Genomic DNA, 18,931 nt, shown 5'->3' with positions numbered 1-18,931 from the left:
TCTGAGCTTAATTTGGGATCACAACTTTAAAATGCGTTTTCTGGCTTATAGAAGCCGTTTTTCGGGATTCTGAGCTTAATTTGGAATCACAACTTTAAAATGCGTTTTCTGGCCTTTAGAAGCCGTTTTTCGGGATTCTGAGCTTAATTTGGGATCACAACTTTAAAATGCGTTTTCTGGCCTTTAGAAGCCGTTTTTCGGGATTCTGAGCTTAATTTGGGATCACAACTTTAAAATGCGTTTTCTGGCCTTTAGAAGCCGTTTTTCGGGATTCTGAGCTTAATTTCGGATCACAACTTTAAAATGCGTTTTCTGGCCTTTAGAAGCCGTTTTTCGGGATTCTGAGCTTAATTTGGGATCACAACTTTAAGATGCGTTTTCTGCCTTAAGGAAGCCGTTTTTCGGGATTCTGAGCTTAATTTGGGATCACAACTTTAAAATGCGTTTTCTGGCTTATAGAAGCCGTTTTTCGGGATTCTGAGCTTAATTTGGAATCACAACTTTAAAATGCGTTTTCTGGCCTTTAGAAGCCGTTTTTCGGGATTCTGAGCTTAATTTGGGATCACAACTTTAAAATGCGTTTTCTGGCCTTTAGAAGCCGTTTTTCGGGATTCTGAGCTTAATTTGGAATCACAACTTTAAAATGCGTTTTCTGGCCTTTAGAAGCCGTTTTTCGGGATTCTGAGCTTAATTTGGGATCACAACTTTAAGATGCGTTTTCTGGCTTAAGGAAGCCGTTTTTCGGGATTCTGAGCTTAATTTGGGATCACAACTTTAAAATGCGTTTTCTGGCTTATAGAAGCCGTTTTTCGGGATTCTGAGCTTAATTTGGAATCACAACTTTAAAATGCGTTTTCTGGCCTTTAGAAGCCGTTTTTCGGGATTCTGAGCTTAATTTGGGATCACAACTTTAAAATGCGTTTTCTGGCCTTTAGAAGCCGTTTTTCGGGATTCTGAGCTTAATTTGGGATCACAATTTTAAAATGCGTTTTCTGGTGTTAAGGTGGTCGCATTACCATGGACGAGGCCACAAAAATAAAGTCGAGAATAGCAGTTAAATTTTCTTGTTAGGCAACATTTATCTCCCATTCTCCCAGTCCCAACAATATAATATTAATTTTGCGTGTACATGTTTGCTCACTTACGGCTTGCATTTGAATGCATTCTCCTGCTGCTGTCTGCCGCTCGCTGAATCCAACTTGGTTGCTAGCCCTTTGATGTGGCGGATGGATTTGACGCGCTGACCAGCGCATCCAGACATCTGAGCATCCAGCCACTGGAACCACCGGAAGCATATGGCAGTTGATTCTTCCCGCCGATGCAATTGCTACCTTTGGTGCTGTTGCAGCTGTAATGTTGCAGCTCAGGCTGCTGAACCGATGGCACGACTCTGTCACGCCGACCGACGTTTTCCCTGATTGAAACGATTGTTGCCAATCGCAGCACATGCGCCTTACGCTTCCTGCAGTCGTCCTGGCCACCTGTTTCTGGACGCAGTCCACGCGGCTTTCGCCTCCTGCGGTTGTCGCCGACACTGAAACCAGCACGCAGTACACGCGGCTCTCGCCTCCTGCGGTGGTTGCTGATACCTTTAATAGCACGCAGTACACGCGGCTTTCGCCTCCTGCGATGGTTGCTGACACTAACACTAGCGCGAAGAACACGCGGCTTTCTCCTTCTGCGGTGATTGCTGAACCGAAACCGACACGCAGTACACGCGGCTTTCGCCTCCTGCGGTGGTAATTGCCGAACTCAAAGTCAACACGCAGTACACGCGGCTTTCGCCTCCTGCGGTGGTTGCTTCCCTGACACTTGCTCGCAGTTCCCGCGGTTCTCTCCTCCTGCGGTGATTGCTGAACCGAAACCAACACGCAGTACACGCGGCTTTCGCCTCCTGCGGTGGTAATTGCTGAATCCGAACCCGACACGCAGTACACGCGGCTTTCGCCTCCTGCGGTGGCTGCTTCCTGCGTCCCGTGAGCGGCGGCTGCCTCTGATCACGGCGCCCGATCCTACCGGATGTTGCCTGGGACCCTTGAGCACAGATGTGCTGCCAGAAGATGCACACCCCCTTGGAAACCTGACTCGGTTGCTGTTTTCCGGGATTTTGTTGCCACTAGAGTAGCACGACCGAAGCAGGTGATTGCTCCACTGGAATCGCGCCACTGGAATAGCGAAATGGAAGCGACCGGAATTGCAATCTGATCCGGCAAGACTTGACACCTCTGATGAACGACCACCTGGCAAGGTTAACCTCAAACGTAGGATGCGGCCCTCGTAGCTGTGCAGCTTGTTCCGGTGGGGATGTTTTGCAGCTGGGCTCGCCAGATGGATGGTGATTGGTGGATGGAAGGATTGGTGGTAACGTGATGAGTGCCGAAGATTTTGCCAAACCAGATTTGCAATATTATTGCCAAATAGGTTTTGCTCGAGAAAAGGAAGTTTTTCCCAGGATTGTGGTGGTAAAAAAGAAAGGGGTCCTAGCGATGAAAGCGTGTAATTAATATTCTCTTTTGTTTCTGCTTTACAATTCGAAGGGTACTCACGAAATTCGACCCCTTTTCCGATGATCTTCTCGTGAAGTTTGGCTTCGGCCCGGATGAGCACGTGGCTTTTCTGATTGGGGGGAGAAAAGAGGAATTACTTTCCTTCTTCTAATTCGCTTTCAGCTGACTTACTTGGCCCTTTTGTTATTGATGTTGGTTAGGCGATTCTCCGTTCGTCGTCCCTGAGTTGCTGGCCGTGAAGTTGTTACGAGGCCAGGTGTAGAAGCCGAATCGTCTACGAGGTAGCAAATTCATTAGAAAAATCGTCTGTTGTGGTATGAGCCTACTTGGTTGAATGATTCGACTGAATCAAAGCAATCGAAAGATTCCTTTTAATTCAACCACGGTAGCCGTACCGTGGTACCGTGGTTGAATTAAAAGGAATCTTTCGATTGCTTTGATTCAGAAAAATCGTCTTGCGGCTTCGGTTGATTTTCCACCTACCTTCTCTATTTACCCCTAGCGGAGCACACGCGTTTCCCTCTTGGGACGACAAATCGGCACTGTAGTGGCGCGCCCCTCGCAATATGATATGCGTCCTTGCGATATCTTAGGGATTGACAGAATACGGGGAATTAGAAAACGTGCGTGTTCACGACCGGTTGTGTGTCCCGTGGCAGCCAAATAAAAGTTAAAGAATAGTAGTTGAATTTCGTAGCAAAGCAAGTGATTTGTGATCCGAAAGTTCCGTTCTCTACAATCTGGCGACGAGGATAATGGATCGTGCGGTGAGTAACATTATTATTAACATTTTTAGTGAAAAGAAATTGTTGGGAAAAAAAAGCGTCTCGTGGGGGCGTAGCACCAAGATGGCTCGAAACTTGTTTCCTAACATAGTGGTGGTGGTGAGAACAACAATCGAAGAGAGGTTGAGAAATTTTTCTTTGCAGCGAAGACGGACGGAGAGAGAAAATGAAAACTGCTCGAATTATGTTGCTTGCTGTGATTCCGAGGATAATAACAGTTTTTGTTCTGAGGAACATATTCGTTATTTGCTTTGAGAAGTAATGCGAACGATTCTGAGGAATGGAGTGAAAAGAAATGTGAACGATTCTGAGGAATGTATGACTGCTCTGAGGAATAGGGTGTGTTCTGAGGAATAATTTGAAAGATGTTCTGAGGAATAATTTGAAAGATGTTCTGAGGAATAATTTGGAAGAATTTCTGAGGAATAAGTGCTGAGTTCTGAGGAATAAAGTTTGATTAGTTCTGAGGAAAATGTTTGTAAGATGTTCTGAGGAATATGTGCTTGGTTCTGAGTATAAGTTTCGGTTTGTTCTGAGGAATAAGGATTTAGTTCTGAGGAAAAAGGTGTGGTTCTGAGGAATGTTATGGAGTTTATTCTGAGGAATTGTATGGAGTATATTCTGAGGAATAGTAAGGGATTTGTTCCGAGGAACGTTAATCAGACTGCGGTCAGAATGGAATGAAAAGATTGATGATGAGTTTTGAGAAACTCGGATAATCGAAGTAATTTTGAGAAACAAAACTTACAGCGTCATAATTTTGTCAGTTTTCATGGAATATCCTCCGCAAGCAAATTAGTCTGAGGACTGAACATCGAGTTGGGAAAACACAAAGTTAAAATGTAATATGTGGGAATGTCGCAACAGATAGATTTTGAACATAACGTAATGACGTTTTTCTCACCGGCATTTCAGGTGGAAAACTCAAGAGCGCTGCCGCCGTTTCGCTGTGAGGAAATTGAACGCGGTCAGTTAGCTAGAGAATGGAGAAGTTGGCGCTTGTCTCTAGAAGTTTACTTTGAAGCGTATGGTATCACAGACCAAAGCAAGATGAGAGCAAATCTGTTGCACCTGGGTGGAAGCCAACTGCAACGCGTATATAATAGTTTGCCCGATGTGGATAAAATATCTTTGGTAGCAACAAAGCCTAATTTCTATGATACGGCTGTCAACAAGTTGCAAGAATATTTTGAACCAGGCCGACAATGTGTACTTGGTAGGCGTAGGCTTCGTACAATTACTCAGGAGAAAAATGAACGTTTTGCTCATTTTTTGTTACGTTTGAGGCAGCAGCTACCAGATTGCGGATTAGACCAGTATTCGATAGAGGTGCAGGAAGTCTTGACTGAAATCTTATTAATTGATGCCATTATCGAGGGTTGTTCTTCTGACGAGCTTCGTAGAAGAATATTACAGAAAGACAGAGCATTAGTCGAAATCGAAGAAATTGGTAGTATGCTTGAAAACGTGGAGCAACAAGTCAAGGATTTTGGACAAATGAGTTCAGAGAAGCAACCGGAGAAGGTTTTCCAAGTTGAGACGAAACAATTTAAAAAGTCGACACCTTTTAACTCGCGGAACGCAAATTGGCAACGTGGAGCTAAATGTTTTAACTGTGGTGTACAAGGTCACATAAGCTCTTCGGTGAACTGCAAAGCGCGTAACCAGAAATGTCGACGGTGTGATGTGGTAGGGCATTTTGAATCCGTCTGCCGAGAACGTAAGCGAGGCAACTCAGATTGGAAACCAAATAAGATTAAGCGTGTACGAATGTTGGAACAACCGGAACCGGAAATTCCCGAGACGGGTAGAGGCAAGGAAGTTCGCTATATGCAACAGAAAGGAATTGACAACGAGGAATCTAATAAACGTTTTTACTGTTTCCATCTGGGTAATGATAGCAACGTTCTTGACTGCAAAATAGGGGGCGTTGTTATAAGAATGCTAGTCGATTCGGGATCCGATATCAATCTTATTGATCAAGGTACATGGGAATTTATGAAATGTCAACAAGTTAAGGTTCAAGAAATGATAAAAGGTTGCAAGCAAGTTGTCAAAGCTTATGGTCAAGACAAGCCTCTACCGATTTTGGGAACGTTTAAAGGATTCATAGAAATTGGAACAAAATCCACATATGCTTCGTTTTCCGTGGTTGAAGGTGGTCAACGTTGTCTTCTAGGCGACGCAACTGCCAAGCAGTTGGGCGTTTTGAAAGTGGGCGTGGATGTCAACCAATTAGATTCAAAACCGGTATTTGCCAAAATTAAAGATATCCAAGTCAACATCCATATGGATCCATCAATGAAACCCGTTTTTCAACCAGTACGGCGAATTCCGATTCCGTATGAAGAAGCCGTCAATCGAAAATTGAACCAACTGTTAGAGAACGACATTATTGAGGTGACTAAATGAACGATATTTTTATTTGAAATTTAACTGTTACGGTTTACAAGAGAAAATGTTGAAATGAAATACTGATTACTTTGATAAATAAAAAAAAATAGAAGCAATACAACCTAAACTGATATTTTTTGTACAATGCTAACGATTCCATTCGTCTTTCATGACGTTACGTAATGTTTTAGGTGAAAAAGGGTCCAGCTTCGTGGGTTTCGCCGTTAGTCGTTGTTGGTAAAGCCAACGGTGAACCTCGAGTATGTTTGGACTTGAGACGAGTTAACGAAGCAGTTATGCGGGAAAGATATCCCATGCCGATGGTTGATGAGATTTTGGCACGTATTGGTAAAGGCGCAGTGCGAAGTCGATTGGATATACGTGAGGCTTTCCTTCAGACAGAACTGGCTCCCGATTCACGGGATATTACGACATTTATTACTAGTCGTGGATTGTTTAGGTTCAAACGATTACCTTTCGGATTGGTAATTAAAATTGAATTTATTTTGTAGGTTTAATTATACATGCAACTTCGATTCTAGGTTTCCGCACCAGAAATATTCCAACGAGTAATGGAAGAAATACTCGCTGGGTGTGAAGGAACCGTTGTATACCTTGATGATATTTACATAGAAGGGAAAACCCGCGAAGAACATGATCAGCGTCTGAAAATAGTATTGCATCGGCTGAATGAACGAGGAGTGGCATTGAACAAGGAAAAATGTGTCATAGGGCAACCAGAGGTACTATTTTTAGGGCACGTAATTTCAGCTGAGGGTATTCGACCGTCTCCTTCGAAAGTAGAATCTCTTCTTTCCTTCCGTGCACCGGTTAACGTCAATGAGGTTAAAAGTTTTCTAGGTTTAGCCAATTACCTGAACAAGTATATTCATAATCTAGCTGACCTAGATGAACCTCTTAGACGACTGACGCAAACTGACGTAAAGTTCGAGTGGAAAGATGAACAACAAACGTCGTTCGAGAACATCAAAAAGGCTCTGGCGAATACTCCTCAACTAGGCTATTTTAATGTTAAACATCAAACCTCTGTCATAGTAGATGCCAGCCCAACAGCGTTAGGTGCGGTTTTAGTTCAGACAAGCAACAACGAGAACAGAGTAGTGTGTTATGCATCTAAATCTTTAACCGACACCGAAAAACGGTACTGCCAGACAGAAAAGGAGGCATTAGCCGCAGTTTGGGCCGTTGAGCGGTTCCAAATGTATTTACTTGGACTAAAATTCGACCTCGTAACAGACTGCAAAGCGTTGCAATATCTTTTCATACCACGATCAAAACCGTGTGCACGTATAGAACGTTGGGTACTGCGATTGCAGGGGTTTACTTACAGCGTAAAACATATAGCTGGACCTAAAAACATCGCAGACGTCCTATCGCGCTTAACCACCTTGGAACCAAAGCCTTTCGACCACTCAGAAGAACTGTTCGTGCAAGAAATTGCTGCAGCCGCAGCCACAAATGCTGCTCTTAGATGGGAAGAGGTCGAGCAAGTTTCAGCGCAGGATGACGACATAAAACAAGTATTAGATGCTCTTAGAAACGATAAAGTACACGAACTTCCAGTTTGCCTTAGGACTGTGGCTAATGAATTATGCCAAGTTGGGAATATTCTTATGAGAGGGGATCGTATTGTTGTACCAAGCAGTCTGCGTCAAAGAGTTCTGACCATAGCTCACGAAGGACACCCAGGAGTTAGAATGATGAAAAGCCATTTATGGGCATCCGTTTGGTGGCCTAAATTGGATCAGGATGTGGAAAATTATGTCAAACGGTGCAGAGGCTGTGCTCTAGTTGCCGCTCCAAATCCACCTGAACCCATGAGTCGTCGTGATTTACCGTCTGGTCCTTGGGAAGACCTAGCTATTGATTTCCTAGGCCCATTACCAGAAGGACAGTATCTGTTTGTCGTCGTCGATTTTTACAGCAGATACTTTGAGGTGTGTGAAATGAAAACCATTTCAGCAGAGAGTACAATTCAAGAACTTACAACAATGTTCAGCCGCTTTGGTGTTCCTTTGACTTTGACAGCAGATAACGCTCCTCAACTATCTAAAGACTGCGAAGAATTTGCACGGTTCTGTTCTGATTACGGTATAAAATTAGTCAATACCATTCCATATTGGCCCCAAATGAACGGGGAAGTCGAACGGCAAAACCGTACAATCCTAAAAAGATTAAAAATAGCTCAAGAGTTAGGGCAAAACTGGCGAAATGAGTTGCAAAAGTTTCTTTTAACATATCGATCCTCTACTCACACCACAACGGGTAGATCTCCGGCAGAGTTAATGTTCGGGCACAGAATACGGACCAAGCTTCCGCAAATCTCTACTTCGACTGTAGAAGATGAAGCCATGCGTGATTTTGACAGAGTCAACAAGGAAAAGGGTAAGCAGTATAGTGACAACAGAAGAGGTGCTCAAGAAAGTGGCATAAAAGAGGGCGATCTAGTTCTTATGAAACGTGCGAAAAAGGACAACAAGTTGAGTACTGAATACGTCAACGAACCCTTTGTAGTGAAAAGCAAAGTCGGAGCAGACACGAACATCGAGTCCGTGGAAACCGGTAGAAAATTTCGTAGGAATGCGGCTCATTTGAAGAAGTTGATGGATACCACCGAAGTAGTCAACGAAAGAGACAGGCATAATGAACGGGATCCTCTAGAACTACCACAGTGTAGTACGTTCTTGTCGGGCACTGTCGATCATCGAGTGGCAGATACACAACAGGATTCAGAACAAGCAGAGCCGTCTAAAGGACGGAAACGCAAGGAGCCTTCGTGGTTTGATGATTACGTGACACACTTCATCAAGAAAGGTTAAGTGGGATGTAGTGGCGCGCCCCTCGCAATATGATATGCGTCCTTGCGATATCTTAGGGATTGACAGAATACGGGGAATTAGAAAACGTGCGTGTTCACGACCGGTTGTGTGTCCCGTGGCAGCCAAATAAAAGTTAAAGAATAGTAGTTGAATTTCGTAGCAAAGCAAGTGATTTGTGATCCGAAAGTTCCGTTCTCTACAGGCACACGGCCTCTGTGGCCACTTTAATTTTTACTTCCACGCACTCGATTACGAACGGCACGTCCACCGCTTATTCCACCGGAACTAGTAATGACGTTCTGTCATTTTTTCCTCCTTCACGCTGCCGCCAACTTTTCCGGATCAAAATAGCAAAACAATGCCCAGTCGGAAATTCCGTCCGAATATGGTCCGATTTCGTGAGATTTCGACTCGTCGAGCCGATACTTTCGATGATTGTTTTTCCAGTCAGGGATTTTTCTTGCTTGTCTGATGCACGCTAATATAATGTTGAGGAAGGATGGGTTCTTAATGAAAAAATGTTGCCAGATCGCTAGAATCGTATCAAATTAACAGATTTGTTGTTACGTAAAAAATCAAATGCAACACAACATTGCTGCTTTGGTAGAATTTTTCATGGATCATGACAAGGATCCATGAAAAATTCATAATCACGCCACTAGGAGTTCGAAGGAGATATGCAAATCGACGGCTGTGTCGAGAAAACCTCGTACTGATGTCACCCTGCAGTGGTGAGTATACTCAAAAACTAAAGACAATAAACTTTATCTCTACGCCAACGGGTTTTGGCAAAATCCAAATCAAATCTAAGCCAACGAGTTATGGCAAATGTGTCGATAATTACCAGTATATCTGGCAGAAAGAAACTCCTTCGAATCCTTAAAACAATCTACTTAATTACATCCACCTCAGCAGCATACGAAAATCCAAAATCAAATGGTTATTGATAAAGATAATAACCTAGATCTTACAAATAGAACTTAACAAACGAAATTTAGGTGGGAACTTAACTGGTTTATACTAAAAGCAACAGAAGTCTAAGGAAAAGAGGGATTTAATCCTCTTAATTACCAAGGGCCCGGAATAGAGGTTATACCGCGCCTCCAGATCGCGTTCCTTTTGATATTTCCTTGGCAACCCCCTTGACAACTGTGCATAATCCATTATGTATCATTATGTGAGGTTGGTGATTTGTGGTCAAGTCTGAATCGGACAGTTGAACTGTCGACACCATTTTAGGCTAGGGTAATTTGTGGTTCCGCTGCGCGTATTTTGGGGTGTGGACCGTGGTAGATGGTGATCTCATAGCTTGTGGTCTTGACAAAGTTGGTAGATAGCTTTTGAGAATTTCGTCTAGATCGGGAAGTTGTAATCGGAAGTTGACATGGTTGGTTGAAGATGTTCTTGATCGGGAAGTCTTAATCGGGAGTTGACATGGTTGGTTGAAGATAGTCTTGATCGGGAAGTCTTAATCGGGAGTTGTCATAGTTGATTGAAGATGGTCTTGATCTGGTAGTCTTGATCGGGTAGTCTTGATCGGGTAGTCTTAATCGGGAGGTCTTAATCGGAAGTTCCTTGTGGATGTACTTGTTCGGTTTTCTTATTTCTGGGAAGCCTGGTCAGCTATGGTCCTCCGGACTAGGAGAAAGTCAGCAGGAATCTTGCAACCTCTTTCAAGCTACCCTGGGCGTTGTCCTGATTCGTCCTGTTGATGCTGTGCTGAATAAGCAGGGTTCGTGTTTGCGGGACAAAATCGGATGTTGCTGCTGCTGCGAATGAGCTCCCTCAGACGGGCCCTTCTTCCGGAGTCGTCGAGCAAAGCAGATAGTTGTGGTGCTGACGATGAACGTGTTTTTTGCATCGGCGATGCTTTTGTTGGCAACCTTGGGTAGCGGACATAGCTAAACTTGTTACTGTACTCACGAGGAGGTGGATAAAAGATATTGCTCACTGCGTTTTCCAGATGCACGATTTTTCCCGATCGGCCTAACGGTGTTTCCTGCGCTGTTGCGCTTGGTTGACAGGCTTTGGCTGTGGTCATAGCTGGATTTTTATGTGCGTGTGGCTTTTGACAGTTAGCGAGAGAGAGTCGATATGGTAGTAGCGGCCGTCATGATGTCTACTCCTCACAACTTCTTCGCATTACTGTATTCTATGGTGCTGAATCCTCTTCTTGATGTCCTGACAATCCTTTCAATTGCAGCGACGTGGTGTTTGGAGCTGCTGTACTTCACTTTCCGAACATTCCAATATCCCGAACCTGGATGGGTTCTCTGCGATGGTGTGTAGCGCCTGGCTACGGTGGCTCACCAGTGCTACTATCCCCAGCGCTGCTACGCTGCTTCAAGATGACAGGATTGCATTCTGGACAATGAGTGGCGGCAATCCCACGCAAGGTTGCCAGCCCTCTCCAAATTCTGACGAACTTCCTGGCAGAGTTCTCAGAGTCCATTCAGCCGACGCTGGTCCCACGCAAGGCCGTTGTCTCCTTCATACGCCTACTTCGTCGTGTTCGTCGTTGTCGTAGCGACGAATTAGCATCAGCTGTGCTCCGTTGAGTTGTTTGAATGGAAGATTTCTGCATAATTTACTCCGAGTTGTTGGGGGCGAGGTTTCAAAGATGATGTTGGTCCTTCAGCCTTCTCCATTTCGTGTTTTGTGCTCCGAGTGAGCTTGTGGTCAGCGTTGTTGCTTACATAGCTTGAATACTAGTCTGGTTTGATGTCCTTCACGTGGTAGCGACCTCGCTTTCCGGTGACGACATCCTCTAGAACATACAAATTCGCTCCCAGTTTCTCCTTCACGATGGCAGCGATGAACTTCGGATCCAGCTTCTTGTTTATATGGTCTGCCTTCGACGATAGTACAAACGAACGACGCCATACTAGCTCGCCCGGTTGGAACGAGACCGTGCGCTTCCGTAGATCGTAGCGTTCCTTCGTTCTCTCATGGTTCTTCTTGATTCGCTGCTGGATGAACTTGTGAATCCTGTTGATTGTGGACAACCTCATCTCCTGCGCGACCTTTGGATCATCTGCCACGTTTAAGTCTTGCTGAGTGTAGAGATCCGTGTGCAGCAAAAGTTCCCGACCGAAGTTGGCGAAGTGTGGGCTGACCCCGGTGGATTCGTGCTTCGCACTGTTAATAGCGGCGGTAATGGCTGCCAGATTCTTGTCCCATTCGCGGTGATCTTCTTCCAGTAAAGAACGAATACATGTAATGAGAACTCTGTTCACCCGCTCGGCGTTGTTGACCTGCGGTGCGTAGAATGCTGTCTTCATATGGATGATGTTGTGACGGCTAAGCAGCGCTCGAAAGACTTGTGACTCGAACTGCTTCCCATTATCTGACAATACTATCCTCGGCCTGGAGAATTTCAGGAATACCTTTTCCTCGAGAAACTCGACCATCTTTGTTGAATCGGCTGCCCGCATCGGGTGGGCAATGACGTATTTGGTGACCCAGTCGACGATGACTAGAAGAACTGTGTTGCCCTTCTTGGATCTGGTGAGCGGTCCGACGAAGTCGATGGATATTAACTCCCATGGTACCCTTGCTGGCTTGAGTTTCCCCATCTGAGGCATCATTTGTTTGTTGGGAGCTTTGCTGGCTTTGCACGTAGCGCAAGCCTTCACGTAACGAGCGACCATGTCCTGCATCTTCGGCCAATAATAGTGTTGTTGAAGTTTGTGCCATGTTTTGTAGAAACCTAAGTGCGCGGCTGAAGGCGAATCGTGAAAACGACGGATCAATTCTGCTCGCTCTTCCTCTGGAACGACCTTCTTCCATCGATGACTGATAACGCCCGTCTCGTCTTTGACCTGGCAATTTTTGTAGAGTTCTTCATTCGCTATTCGGAAGTCCGGATATTTTCCGCCTTGATTCTGCACCTGCCTGATGAGGTTTCTGTACCACGGATCGTGTACCTGCGTGATTGAGAAGACCAATGAACAAACTATCCTGGACAGTGCGTCTGGAACGATATTACAGCTGCCTTTCCTGTATCGTATTTCAAAATCGAACGCGTTGAGCCTCAACAACCACCTGCTCAAGAGGGCCGTTGGATTCTTCAAGGTCTTCAGGTAACTGAGGGCGGAATGGTCACAGTAGACCACAAAACGTACTCCTTCGACGTAGCCACGGAACTTTTCAATTGCTCGTATTACGGCCAGGCATTCCTTTTCTGTTACGGTGTATTTCCTTTCCGCTGAAGAAAGTTTTTGTGAAAAGTAGCAGATTGGGTGCTCGTCACCGTCGATTGTCTGCGTCAACACGGCTCCAATTGCCATATCGCTGGCATCGCAAGAAACAGAAAATGGCTTCGTGTAGTCTGGCATGGCTAAGACTGGAGCTGTTACAAGGGCCGACTTAAGTTTGAGAAAAGCTTCCTCGGCTGCCGTTGTCCAACGAAACTTCGTTTTGGTCTTCGTAAGCTCGGTGATGGGAGCGGCAATACGGGAGAAATCGGAGATGAAACGACGGTACCACCCACACATTCCCAGAAACCGTTGGACTTCCCTCCTGGTTGTTGGTACGGGGAATTTTACAATACACTCTACTTTCTCGTCATCCACCTTCCAACCTCCTTCGCTGAGAATGTAGCCCAGATATTTGATTTGCTGCCGACAAAACTTGGACTTTTCGGCCGAGATAGTGAGCTTAGCTCGATGTAGTCTTGCCGCAACTTCTCTAAGAACTGTAATGTGTTCCTCAAACGATTTAGAACATATGATGATGTCGTCCAAATAATGGAAGACGTACGGCTCCATATCCGCAAACAAGTGAGTCATAATCCTCGCCAGTCCTTGGCTGGCTGTGCACAGCCCAAAAGGTACCACTTTGAATTGAAAGTGCCCTCGGGAAGGTACTGTAAATGCCGTCAGTGGCCTTGATTCCTCATGAAGGGGCATTTGCCAAAAGGCATCTTTGAGATCTATCGACGATATGAATGAACAGCCTCCCAGATTGTTGATAATCGATGAAATTTGTGGGATAGGGTAGCCCTCGTTGACCATGATGGAATTAAGATGCCTTGCATCCAAGCAGACGCGGTAACTCCCGTTTTTCTTCTTGACTGCCACAAGAGGGTTGTTCCACGGCGAAAAAACTGCCTCCTCGATCACATCCAACGAGATCATTCTGTCTACTTCGCGGTTGACCTCTTCCAGGACATATTGGGACATTGGGTAATATCGCTGCTTCCGTGGCATGGCTTTGCCCACATCTATACGGTGTTCATAAAGCTCCGTTCTTCCCAATTTCCCTTCCTGGGCTTTCGGAAATAGCTTGATTGTCTCATTCAGTATCTGCCGTTGTTCTACCGATAGTTCCTTCATCGGCTCTGCTTCAAGTTCTTGCTCAGTAATCATTGAACAGCATACTGCTTTGACTCCGAACGTTTGCCAAAAGTTCATGCCCATGATGGCGCAGTCTGGCAGACTCGGCACAAGAAGGACTGGTAATATTTCATTTCGATTGTTATATGATATCGGTAGACGAGTGAAGTGGTTTATTTTGTGTGGTGTTCCATCCGCTGTTTTGATCCCACCGTTCAGTGTTTCTTTTCGCAGTCCAAGCTCTTCTACAATCTGTGCTTTACTGCCACCTAACAAAGAACAGTTTGCACCACTGTCCAACAGAGCTGTAACTTTCTTTCCAAGAACGTCCAGAACGGCGTGTGGACGGTTGTCATGTCCGGGATTGATGATTATAGAGTTGATATTTTGTAAGTCGGGAGGTATTGAAGGTTGATCGATGTGTTGCGAAGAATCTGGCCCTCCATCTACCACTTCCTCGCTGCGGCGTTTTCCGCTTCGCTGTTACAAACAAGACAGCTGCGTAACGTGTAACCTTTCCGACCGCATCTGTAGCAAAAGAGAATTGCCTGTGCCTTCGTGCAATCCGGAAACCTATGCCCCTCCTCATCGCAGTTCCAGCAAAGCGCTGGGCGGTACGCTGTATGCTGAACAGGATCTAGATCGTACATGTTGCTGCCTGCTTGCTGAAGCTGCTGGTTCTGGAGCTGTGGTTGATAGTGCTGTTGGAATTGCCGTTGAGGCTGCTGTTGTAGAAGCTGCTGTTGTTGAAGCTGCTGCTGTTGAGGCTGCTGTCGCGGCGCCCATTTAGCTTGCTGTTGCAACGGATGTTGTATTCGATAGCTCTCCGCTTGACTGCCTTGCCGATTCACCAAATTGTTCTGACCTGCCGAAGTTGTAGGCGGTTGCTGACGCTGTTCCGGTCGTTGTTGAGAGTGTTGCTGATGTAGTCCTGTGTTGAAACGATTCGATCTGCGCTCCAGTTGAAGCTTCATGGCACAAACTTGCTCGTACAGCTGGTTGAAGTCCCCTTGCAAACCGTTTGCGTCTTCTGGATCCACTAGATCTGCTTCAGTTTGGATAGCTGACGTTGAAGCCGCACCTTGCTGGGCCTCGTTCTCCACCGCATGTACTCTGTTGAAGCGTGGCTGTTGTATTGGAAGCCGATGCGATGGTGCTGAGTATGATGTGGCTCCGAACAACTGCTCGTCCGCCTCCACTGCTTGCAATCTCCCGAAACGCTGCTGCTGGTGTTGCTGAGACCGACTTGCTGTTGCTGGTGTTGCGAAGTTCGGTTCTAGTAAGCTGTTGTGCGGAATTGGAATCCTGCGCTGCTGGTTCAGCAATAGCCTTGTTTCGTCGAAGTTGCTGCAGACGTTGACCAGGTCCATCAGTGTCTTTGGCTGAGCGGCTGTTACTATTGTTGCATAGTCCATGTTCATGTTTTTCTTGACTATGAACAACTTCTCCTCTTCCGTAAGTGGTGGATCGATGAAACGGAATAGTGTAGAGATGTCCCGGAAGAACTTATCGAACGTTTCGTTGGCACCTTGAAAACGGAAGCTGGCTTCCAACCTCAGGATCTGAGCATACCCGCTAGGCAGGAATTCCCGTCGAATTTCTTGCTTGAATGCTTGCCAGGAATACAGGCGACGTTGGGCAAGTGCTCTTGAGTACCAGTCGAGGGCGTCTTCAAGCAACAGGTGCTTTATGGAAGCCAGAAGTGTCTGATCGTCGATTCCCTCTGATCTGGCAAACGTCTCCACTCGGTCTAGGAAAATGTTGAGGGACGTGGTGTCCTTTTCGCCTCGGAACTTGAAAGGCCAATTGTGAATCGCCTTCTGCATCCGCCTGTCGTAGTTGCTACCACTTCGGTTTGTAAAGCTGTCGTTCAACTGCTGCTGCCTCCTTTGTCGTTGTTGAATGTCGAACCGCAGTTCGTCCAGAACGTTCACAGCAGCCAGACCAGCCGAACTACCCGACCTCCGGATGATTACTTCCTCCGAGTCCCTCTGTTCTTGTCTGCCTCCTTGGAATGGAAGAGAAGACGGCTCAACATCCGCTTCTTGCATCCGTGCTCGTGCTCCTTCATCATTTCCGGCTGCTTGTGGCCTCGGTGGAATCGTCAACGCATCGCAGGCATCCCTACTGCTACTGTTCTCTGCCTGGATGGTCGGGACACTAGAAGAAAGACTAGTGTTTTCCGTTTCACTTAGCACCATATTGACTGCACTGTTCACGCACTCTATCTGAGCTAGCAGCGTCTCTACAAGCTCGCACACGACCCTACGCGTTTCCTCTAAATTCGCGACCACTGGAATCAGTGATAATCTTTGCCGGTAATGAAGCAATCTCGATTTCGCGCAAGCCATTTGATCGGCGTTTCTATTCTGGGTAGCTAAATCGACCTGATTCCTCAATTCAACAACTGCCCTCTGGCAGACCTCGATGTTCAACTCCGGCGACATTACGTGTTCCGAATTAACATAAATGGTGTCTCTAAGGGTGTCCTCTTGGACAAGGGCTTTTAACTTGACCACCCTAGCTCTTCTAGAGCATGGGGCTAGATTCGTAACATGGCGCAAGGCCAATTCATATTCCATCTCCTCATCATTAAGATGATATAACTCAATTTGTTTATTCATGATTATTTATTTGGATCAAAAAACCAGATATTTTAATAATGTGGACTTACAGATACAAAAATTCGATACGATACGATAATTTTAGCGATAAAAATCAATAAGCATAACAGTAGAGTATACTAGATTACTGTTACAAAATTACAACATCATAATATCATTTTAAAATTGATGATATTTTAATTTAACGAACAAAATAATACGGTTCGTTTTTGTTGGGCGCCATTTGTTAAGGTGGTCGCATTACCATGGACGAGGCCACAAAAATAAAGTCGAGAATAGCAGTTAAATTTTCTTGTTAGGCAACATTTATCTCCCATTTTCCCAGTCCCAACAATATAATATTAATTTTGCGTGTACATGTTTGCTCACTTACGGCTTGCATTTGAATGCATTCTCCTGCTGCTGTCTGCCGCTCGCTGAATCCAACATGGTTGCTAGCCCTTTGATGTGGCGGATGGATTTGACGCGCTGACCAGCGCATCCAGACATCTGAGCATCCAGCCACTGGAACCACCGGAAGCATATGGCAGTTGATTCTTCCCGCCGATGCAATTGCTACCTTTGGTGCTGTTGCAGCTGTAATGTTGCAGCTCAGGCTGCTGAACCGATGGCACGACTCTGTCACGCCGACCGACGTTTTCCCTGATTGAAACGATTGTTGCCAATCGCAGCACATGCGCCTTACGCTTCCTGCAGTCGTCCTGGCCACCTGTTTCTGGACGCAGTCCACGCGGCTTTCGCCTCCTGCGGTTGTCGCCGACACTGAAACCAGCACGCAGTACACGCGGCTCTCGCCTCCTGCGGTGGTTGCTGATACCTTTAATAGCACGCAGTACACGCGGCTTTCGCCTCCTGCGATGGTTGCTGACACTAACACTAGCGCGAAGAACACGCGGCTTTCTCCTTCTGCGGTGATTGCTGAACCGAAACCGACACGCAGTACACGCGGCTTTCGCCTCCTGCGGTGGTAATTGCCGAACTCAAAGTCAACACGCAGTACACGCGGCTTTCGCCTCCTGCGGTGGTTGCTTCCCTGACACTTGCTCGCAGTTCCCGCGGTTCTCTCCTCCTGCGGTGATTGCTGAACCGAAACCAACACGCAGTACACGCGGCTTTCGCCTCCTGCGGTGGTAATTGCTGAATCCGAACCCGACACGCAGTACACGCGGCTTTCGCCTCCTGCGGTGGCTGCTTCCTGCGTCCCGTGAGCGGCGGCTGCCTCTGATCACGGCGCCCGATCCTACCGGATGTTGCCTGGGACCCTTGAGCACAGATGTGCTGCCAGAAGATGCACACCCCCTTGGAAACCTGACTCGGTTGCTGTTTTCCGGGATTTTGTTGCCACTAGAGTAGCACGACCGAAGCAGGTGATTGCTCCACTGGAATCGCGCCACTGGAATAGCGAAATGGAAGCGACCGGAATTGCAATCTGATCCGGCAAGACTTGACACCTCTGATGAACGACCACCTGGCAAGGTTAACCTCAAACGTAGGATGCGGCCCTCGTAGCTGTGCAGCTTGTTCCGGTGGGGATGTTTTGCAGCTGGGCTCGCCAGATGGATGGTGATTGGTGGATGGAAGGATTGGTGGTAACGTGATGAGTGCCGAAGATTTTGCCAAACCAGATTTGCAATATTATTGCCAAATAGGTTTTGCTCGAGAAAAGGAAGTTTTTCCCAGGATTGTGGTGGTAAAAAAGAAAGGGGTCCTAGCGATGAAAGCGTGTAATTAATATTCTCTTTTGTTTCTGCTTTACAATTCGAAGGGTACTCACGAAATTCGACCCCTTTTCCGATGATCTTCTCGTGAAGTTTGGCTTCGGCCCGGATGAGCACGTGGCTTTTCTGATTGGGGGGAGAAAAGAGGAATTACTTTCCTTCTTCTAATTCGCTTTCAGCTGACTTACTTGGCCCTTTTGTTATTGATGTTGGTTAGGCGATTCTCCGTTCGTCGTCCCTGAGTTGCTGGCCGTGAAGTTGTTACGAGGCCAGGTGTAGAAGCCGAATCGTCTACGAGGTAGCAAATTCATTAGAAAAATCGTCTTGCGGCTTCGGTTGATTTTCCACCTACCTTCTCTATTTACCCCTAGCGGAGCACACGCGTTTCCCTCTTGGGACGACAAATCGGCACACGGCCTCTGTGGCCACTTTAATTTTTACTTCCACGCACTCGATTACGAACGGCACGTCCACCGCTTATTCCACCGGAACTAGTAATGACGTTCTGTCATTTTTTCCTCCTTCACGCTGCCGCCAACTTTTCCGGATCAAAATAGCAAAACAATGCCCAGTCGGAAATTCCGTCCGAATATGGTCCGATTTCGTGAGATTTCGACTCGTCGAGCCGATACTTTCGATGATTGTTTTTCCAGTCAGGGATTTTTCTTGCTTGTCTGATGCACGCTAATATAATGTTGAGGAAGGATGGGTTCTTAATGAAAAAATG

General features: G+C 46.2%; 3 protein-coding genes across 3 annotated transcripts; 1 reads left to right on the top strand and 2 right to left on the bottom strand.

The window, feature by feature from the left end:
* Positions 1-1,172: 1,172 nt before the first annotated feature.
* On the bottom strand, positions 1,173-4,202 carry LOC129759478 (uncharacterized). The gene is made up of 4 exons (XM_055756950.1): positions 4,197-4,202; positions 2,547-2,616; positions 1,786-2,480; positions 1,173-1,728 (listed from the first exon to the last, which is right to left on the bottom strand). Exons 1-4 carry the CDS (start codon positions 4,200-4,202, stop codon positions 1,207-1,209), a joined length of 1,293 nt encoding a protein of 430 aa, XP_055612925.1. The 3' UTR covers positions 1,173-1,206.
* A 140-nt stretch (positions 4,203-4,342) lies between these two features.
* On the top strand, positions 4,343-8,526 carry LOC129759477 (uncharacterized protein K02A2.6-like). Its single transcript, XM_055756949.1, has 3 exons — positions 4,343-5,692; positions 5,878-6,171; positions 6,229-8,526. Exons 1-3 carry the CDS (start codon positions 4,343-4,345, stop codon positions 8,524-8,526), a joined length of 3,942 nt encoding a protein of 1,313 aa, XP_055612924.1.
* An 8,394-nt stretch (positions 8,527-16,920) lies between these two features.
* On the bottom strand, positions 16,921-18,330 carry LOC129759479 (uncharacterized; the record flags this gene model as incomplete). Its single annotated transcript, XM_055756951.1, has 2 exons — positions 16,921-17,442; positions 17,500-18,330. Coding segments are annotated over 2 exons (1,353 nt in total), but the record flags the coding sequence as incomplete, so codon positions are not given.
* Between the last annotated feature and the right edge of the window lie 601 nt (positions 18,331-18,931).

Source organism: Uranotaenia lowii, unplaced genomic scaffold (assembly GCF_029784155.1).
Source record: "Uranotaenia lowii strain MFRU-FL unplaced genomic scaffold, ASM2978415v1 HiC_scaffold_163, whole genome shotgun sequence".
Taxonomy (NCBI): domain Eukaryota; kingdom Metazoa; phylum Arthropoda; class Insecta; order Diptera; family Culicidae; genus Uranotaenia; species Uranotaenia lowii.
This window is presented reverse-complemented; position numbering and strand designations above follow the sequence as displayed.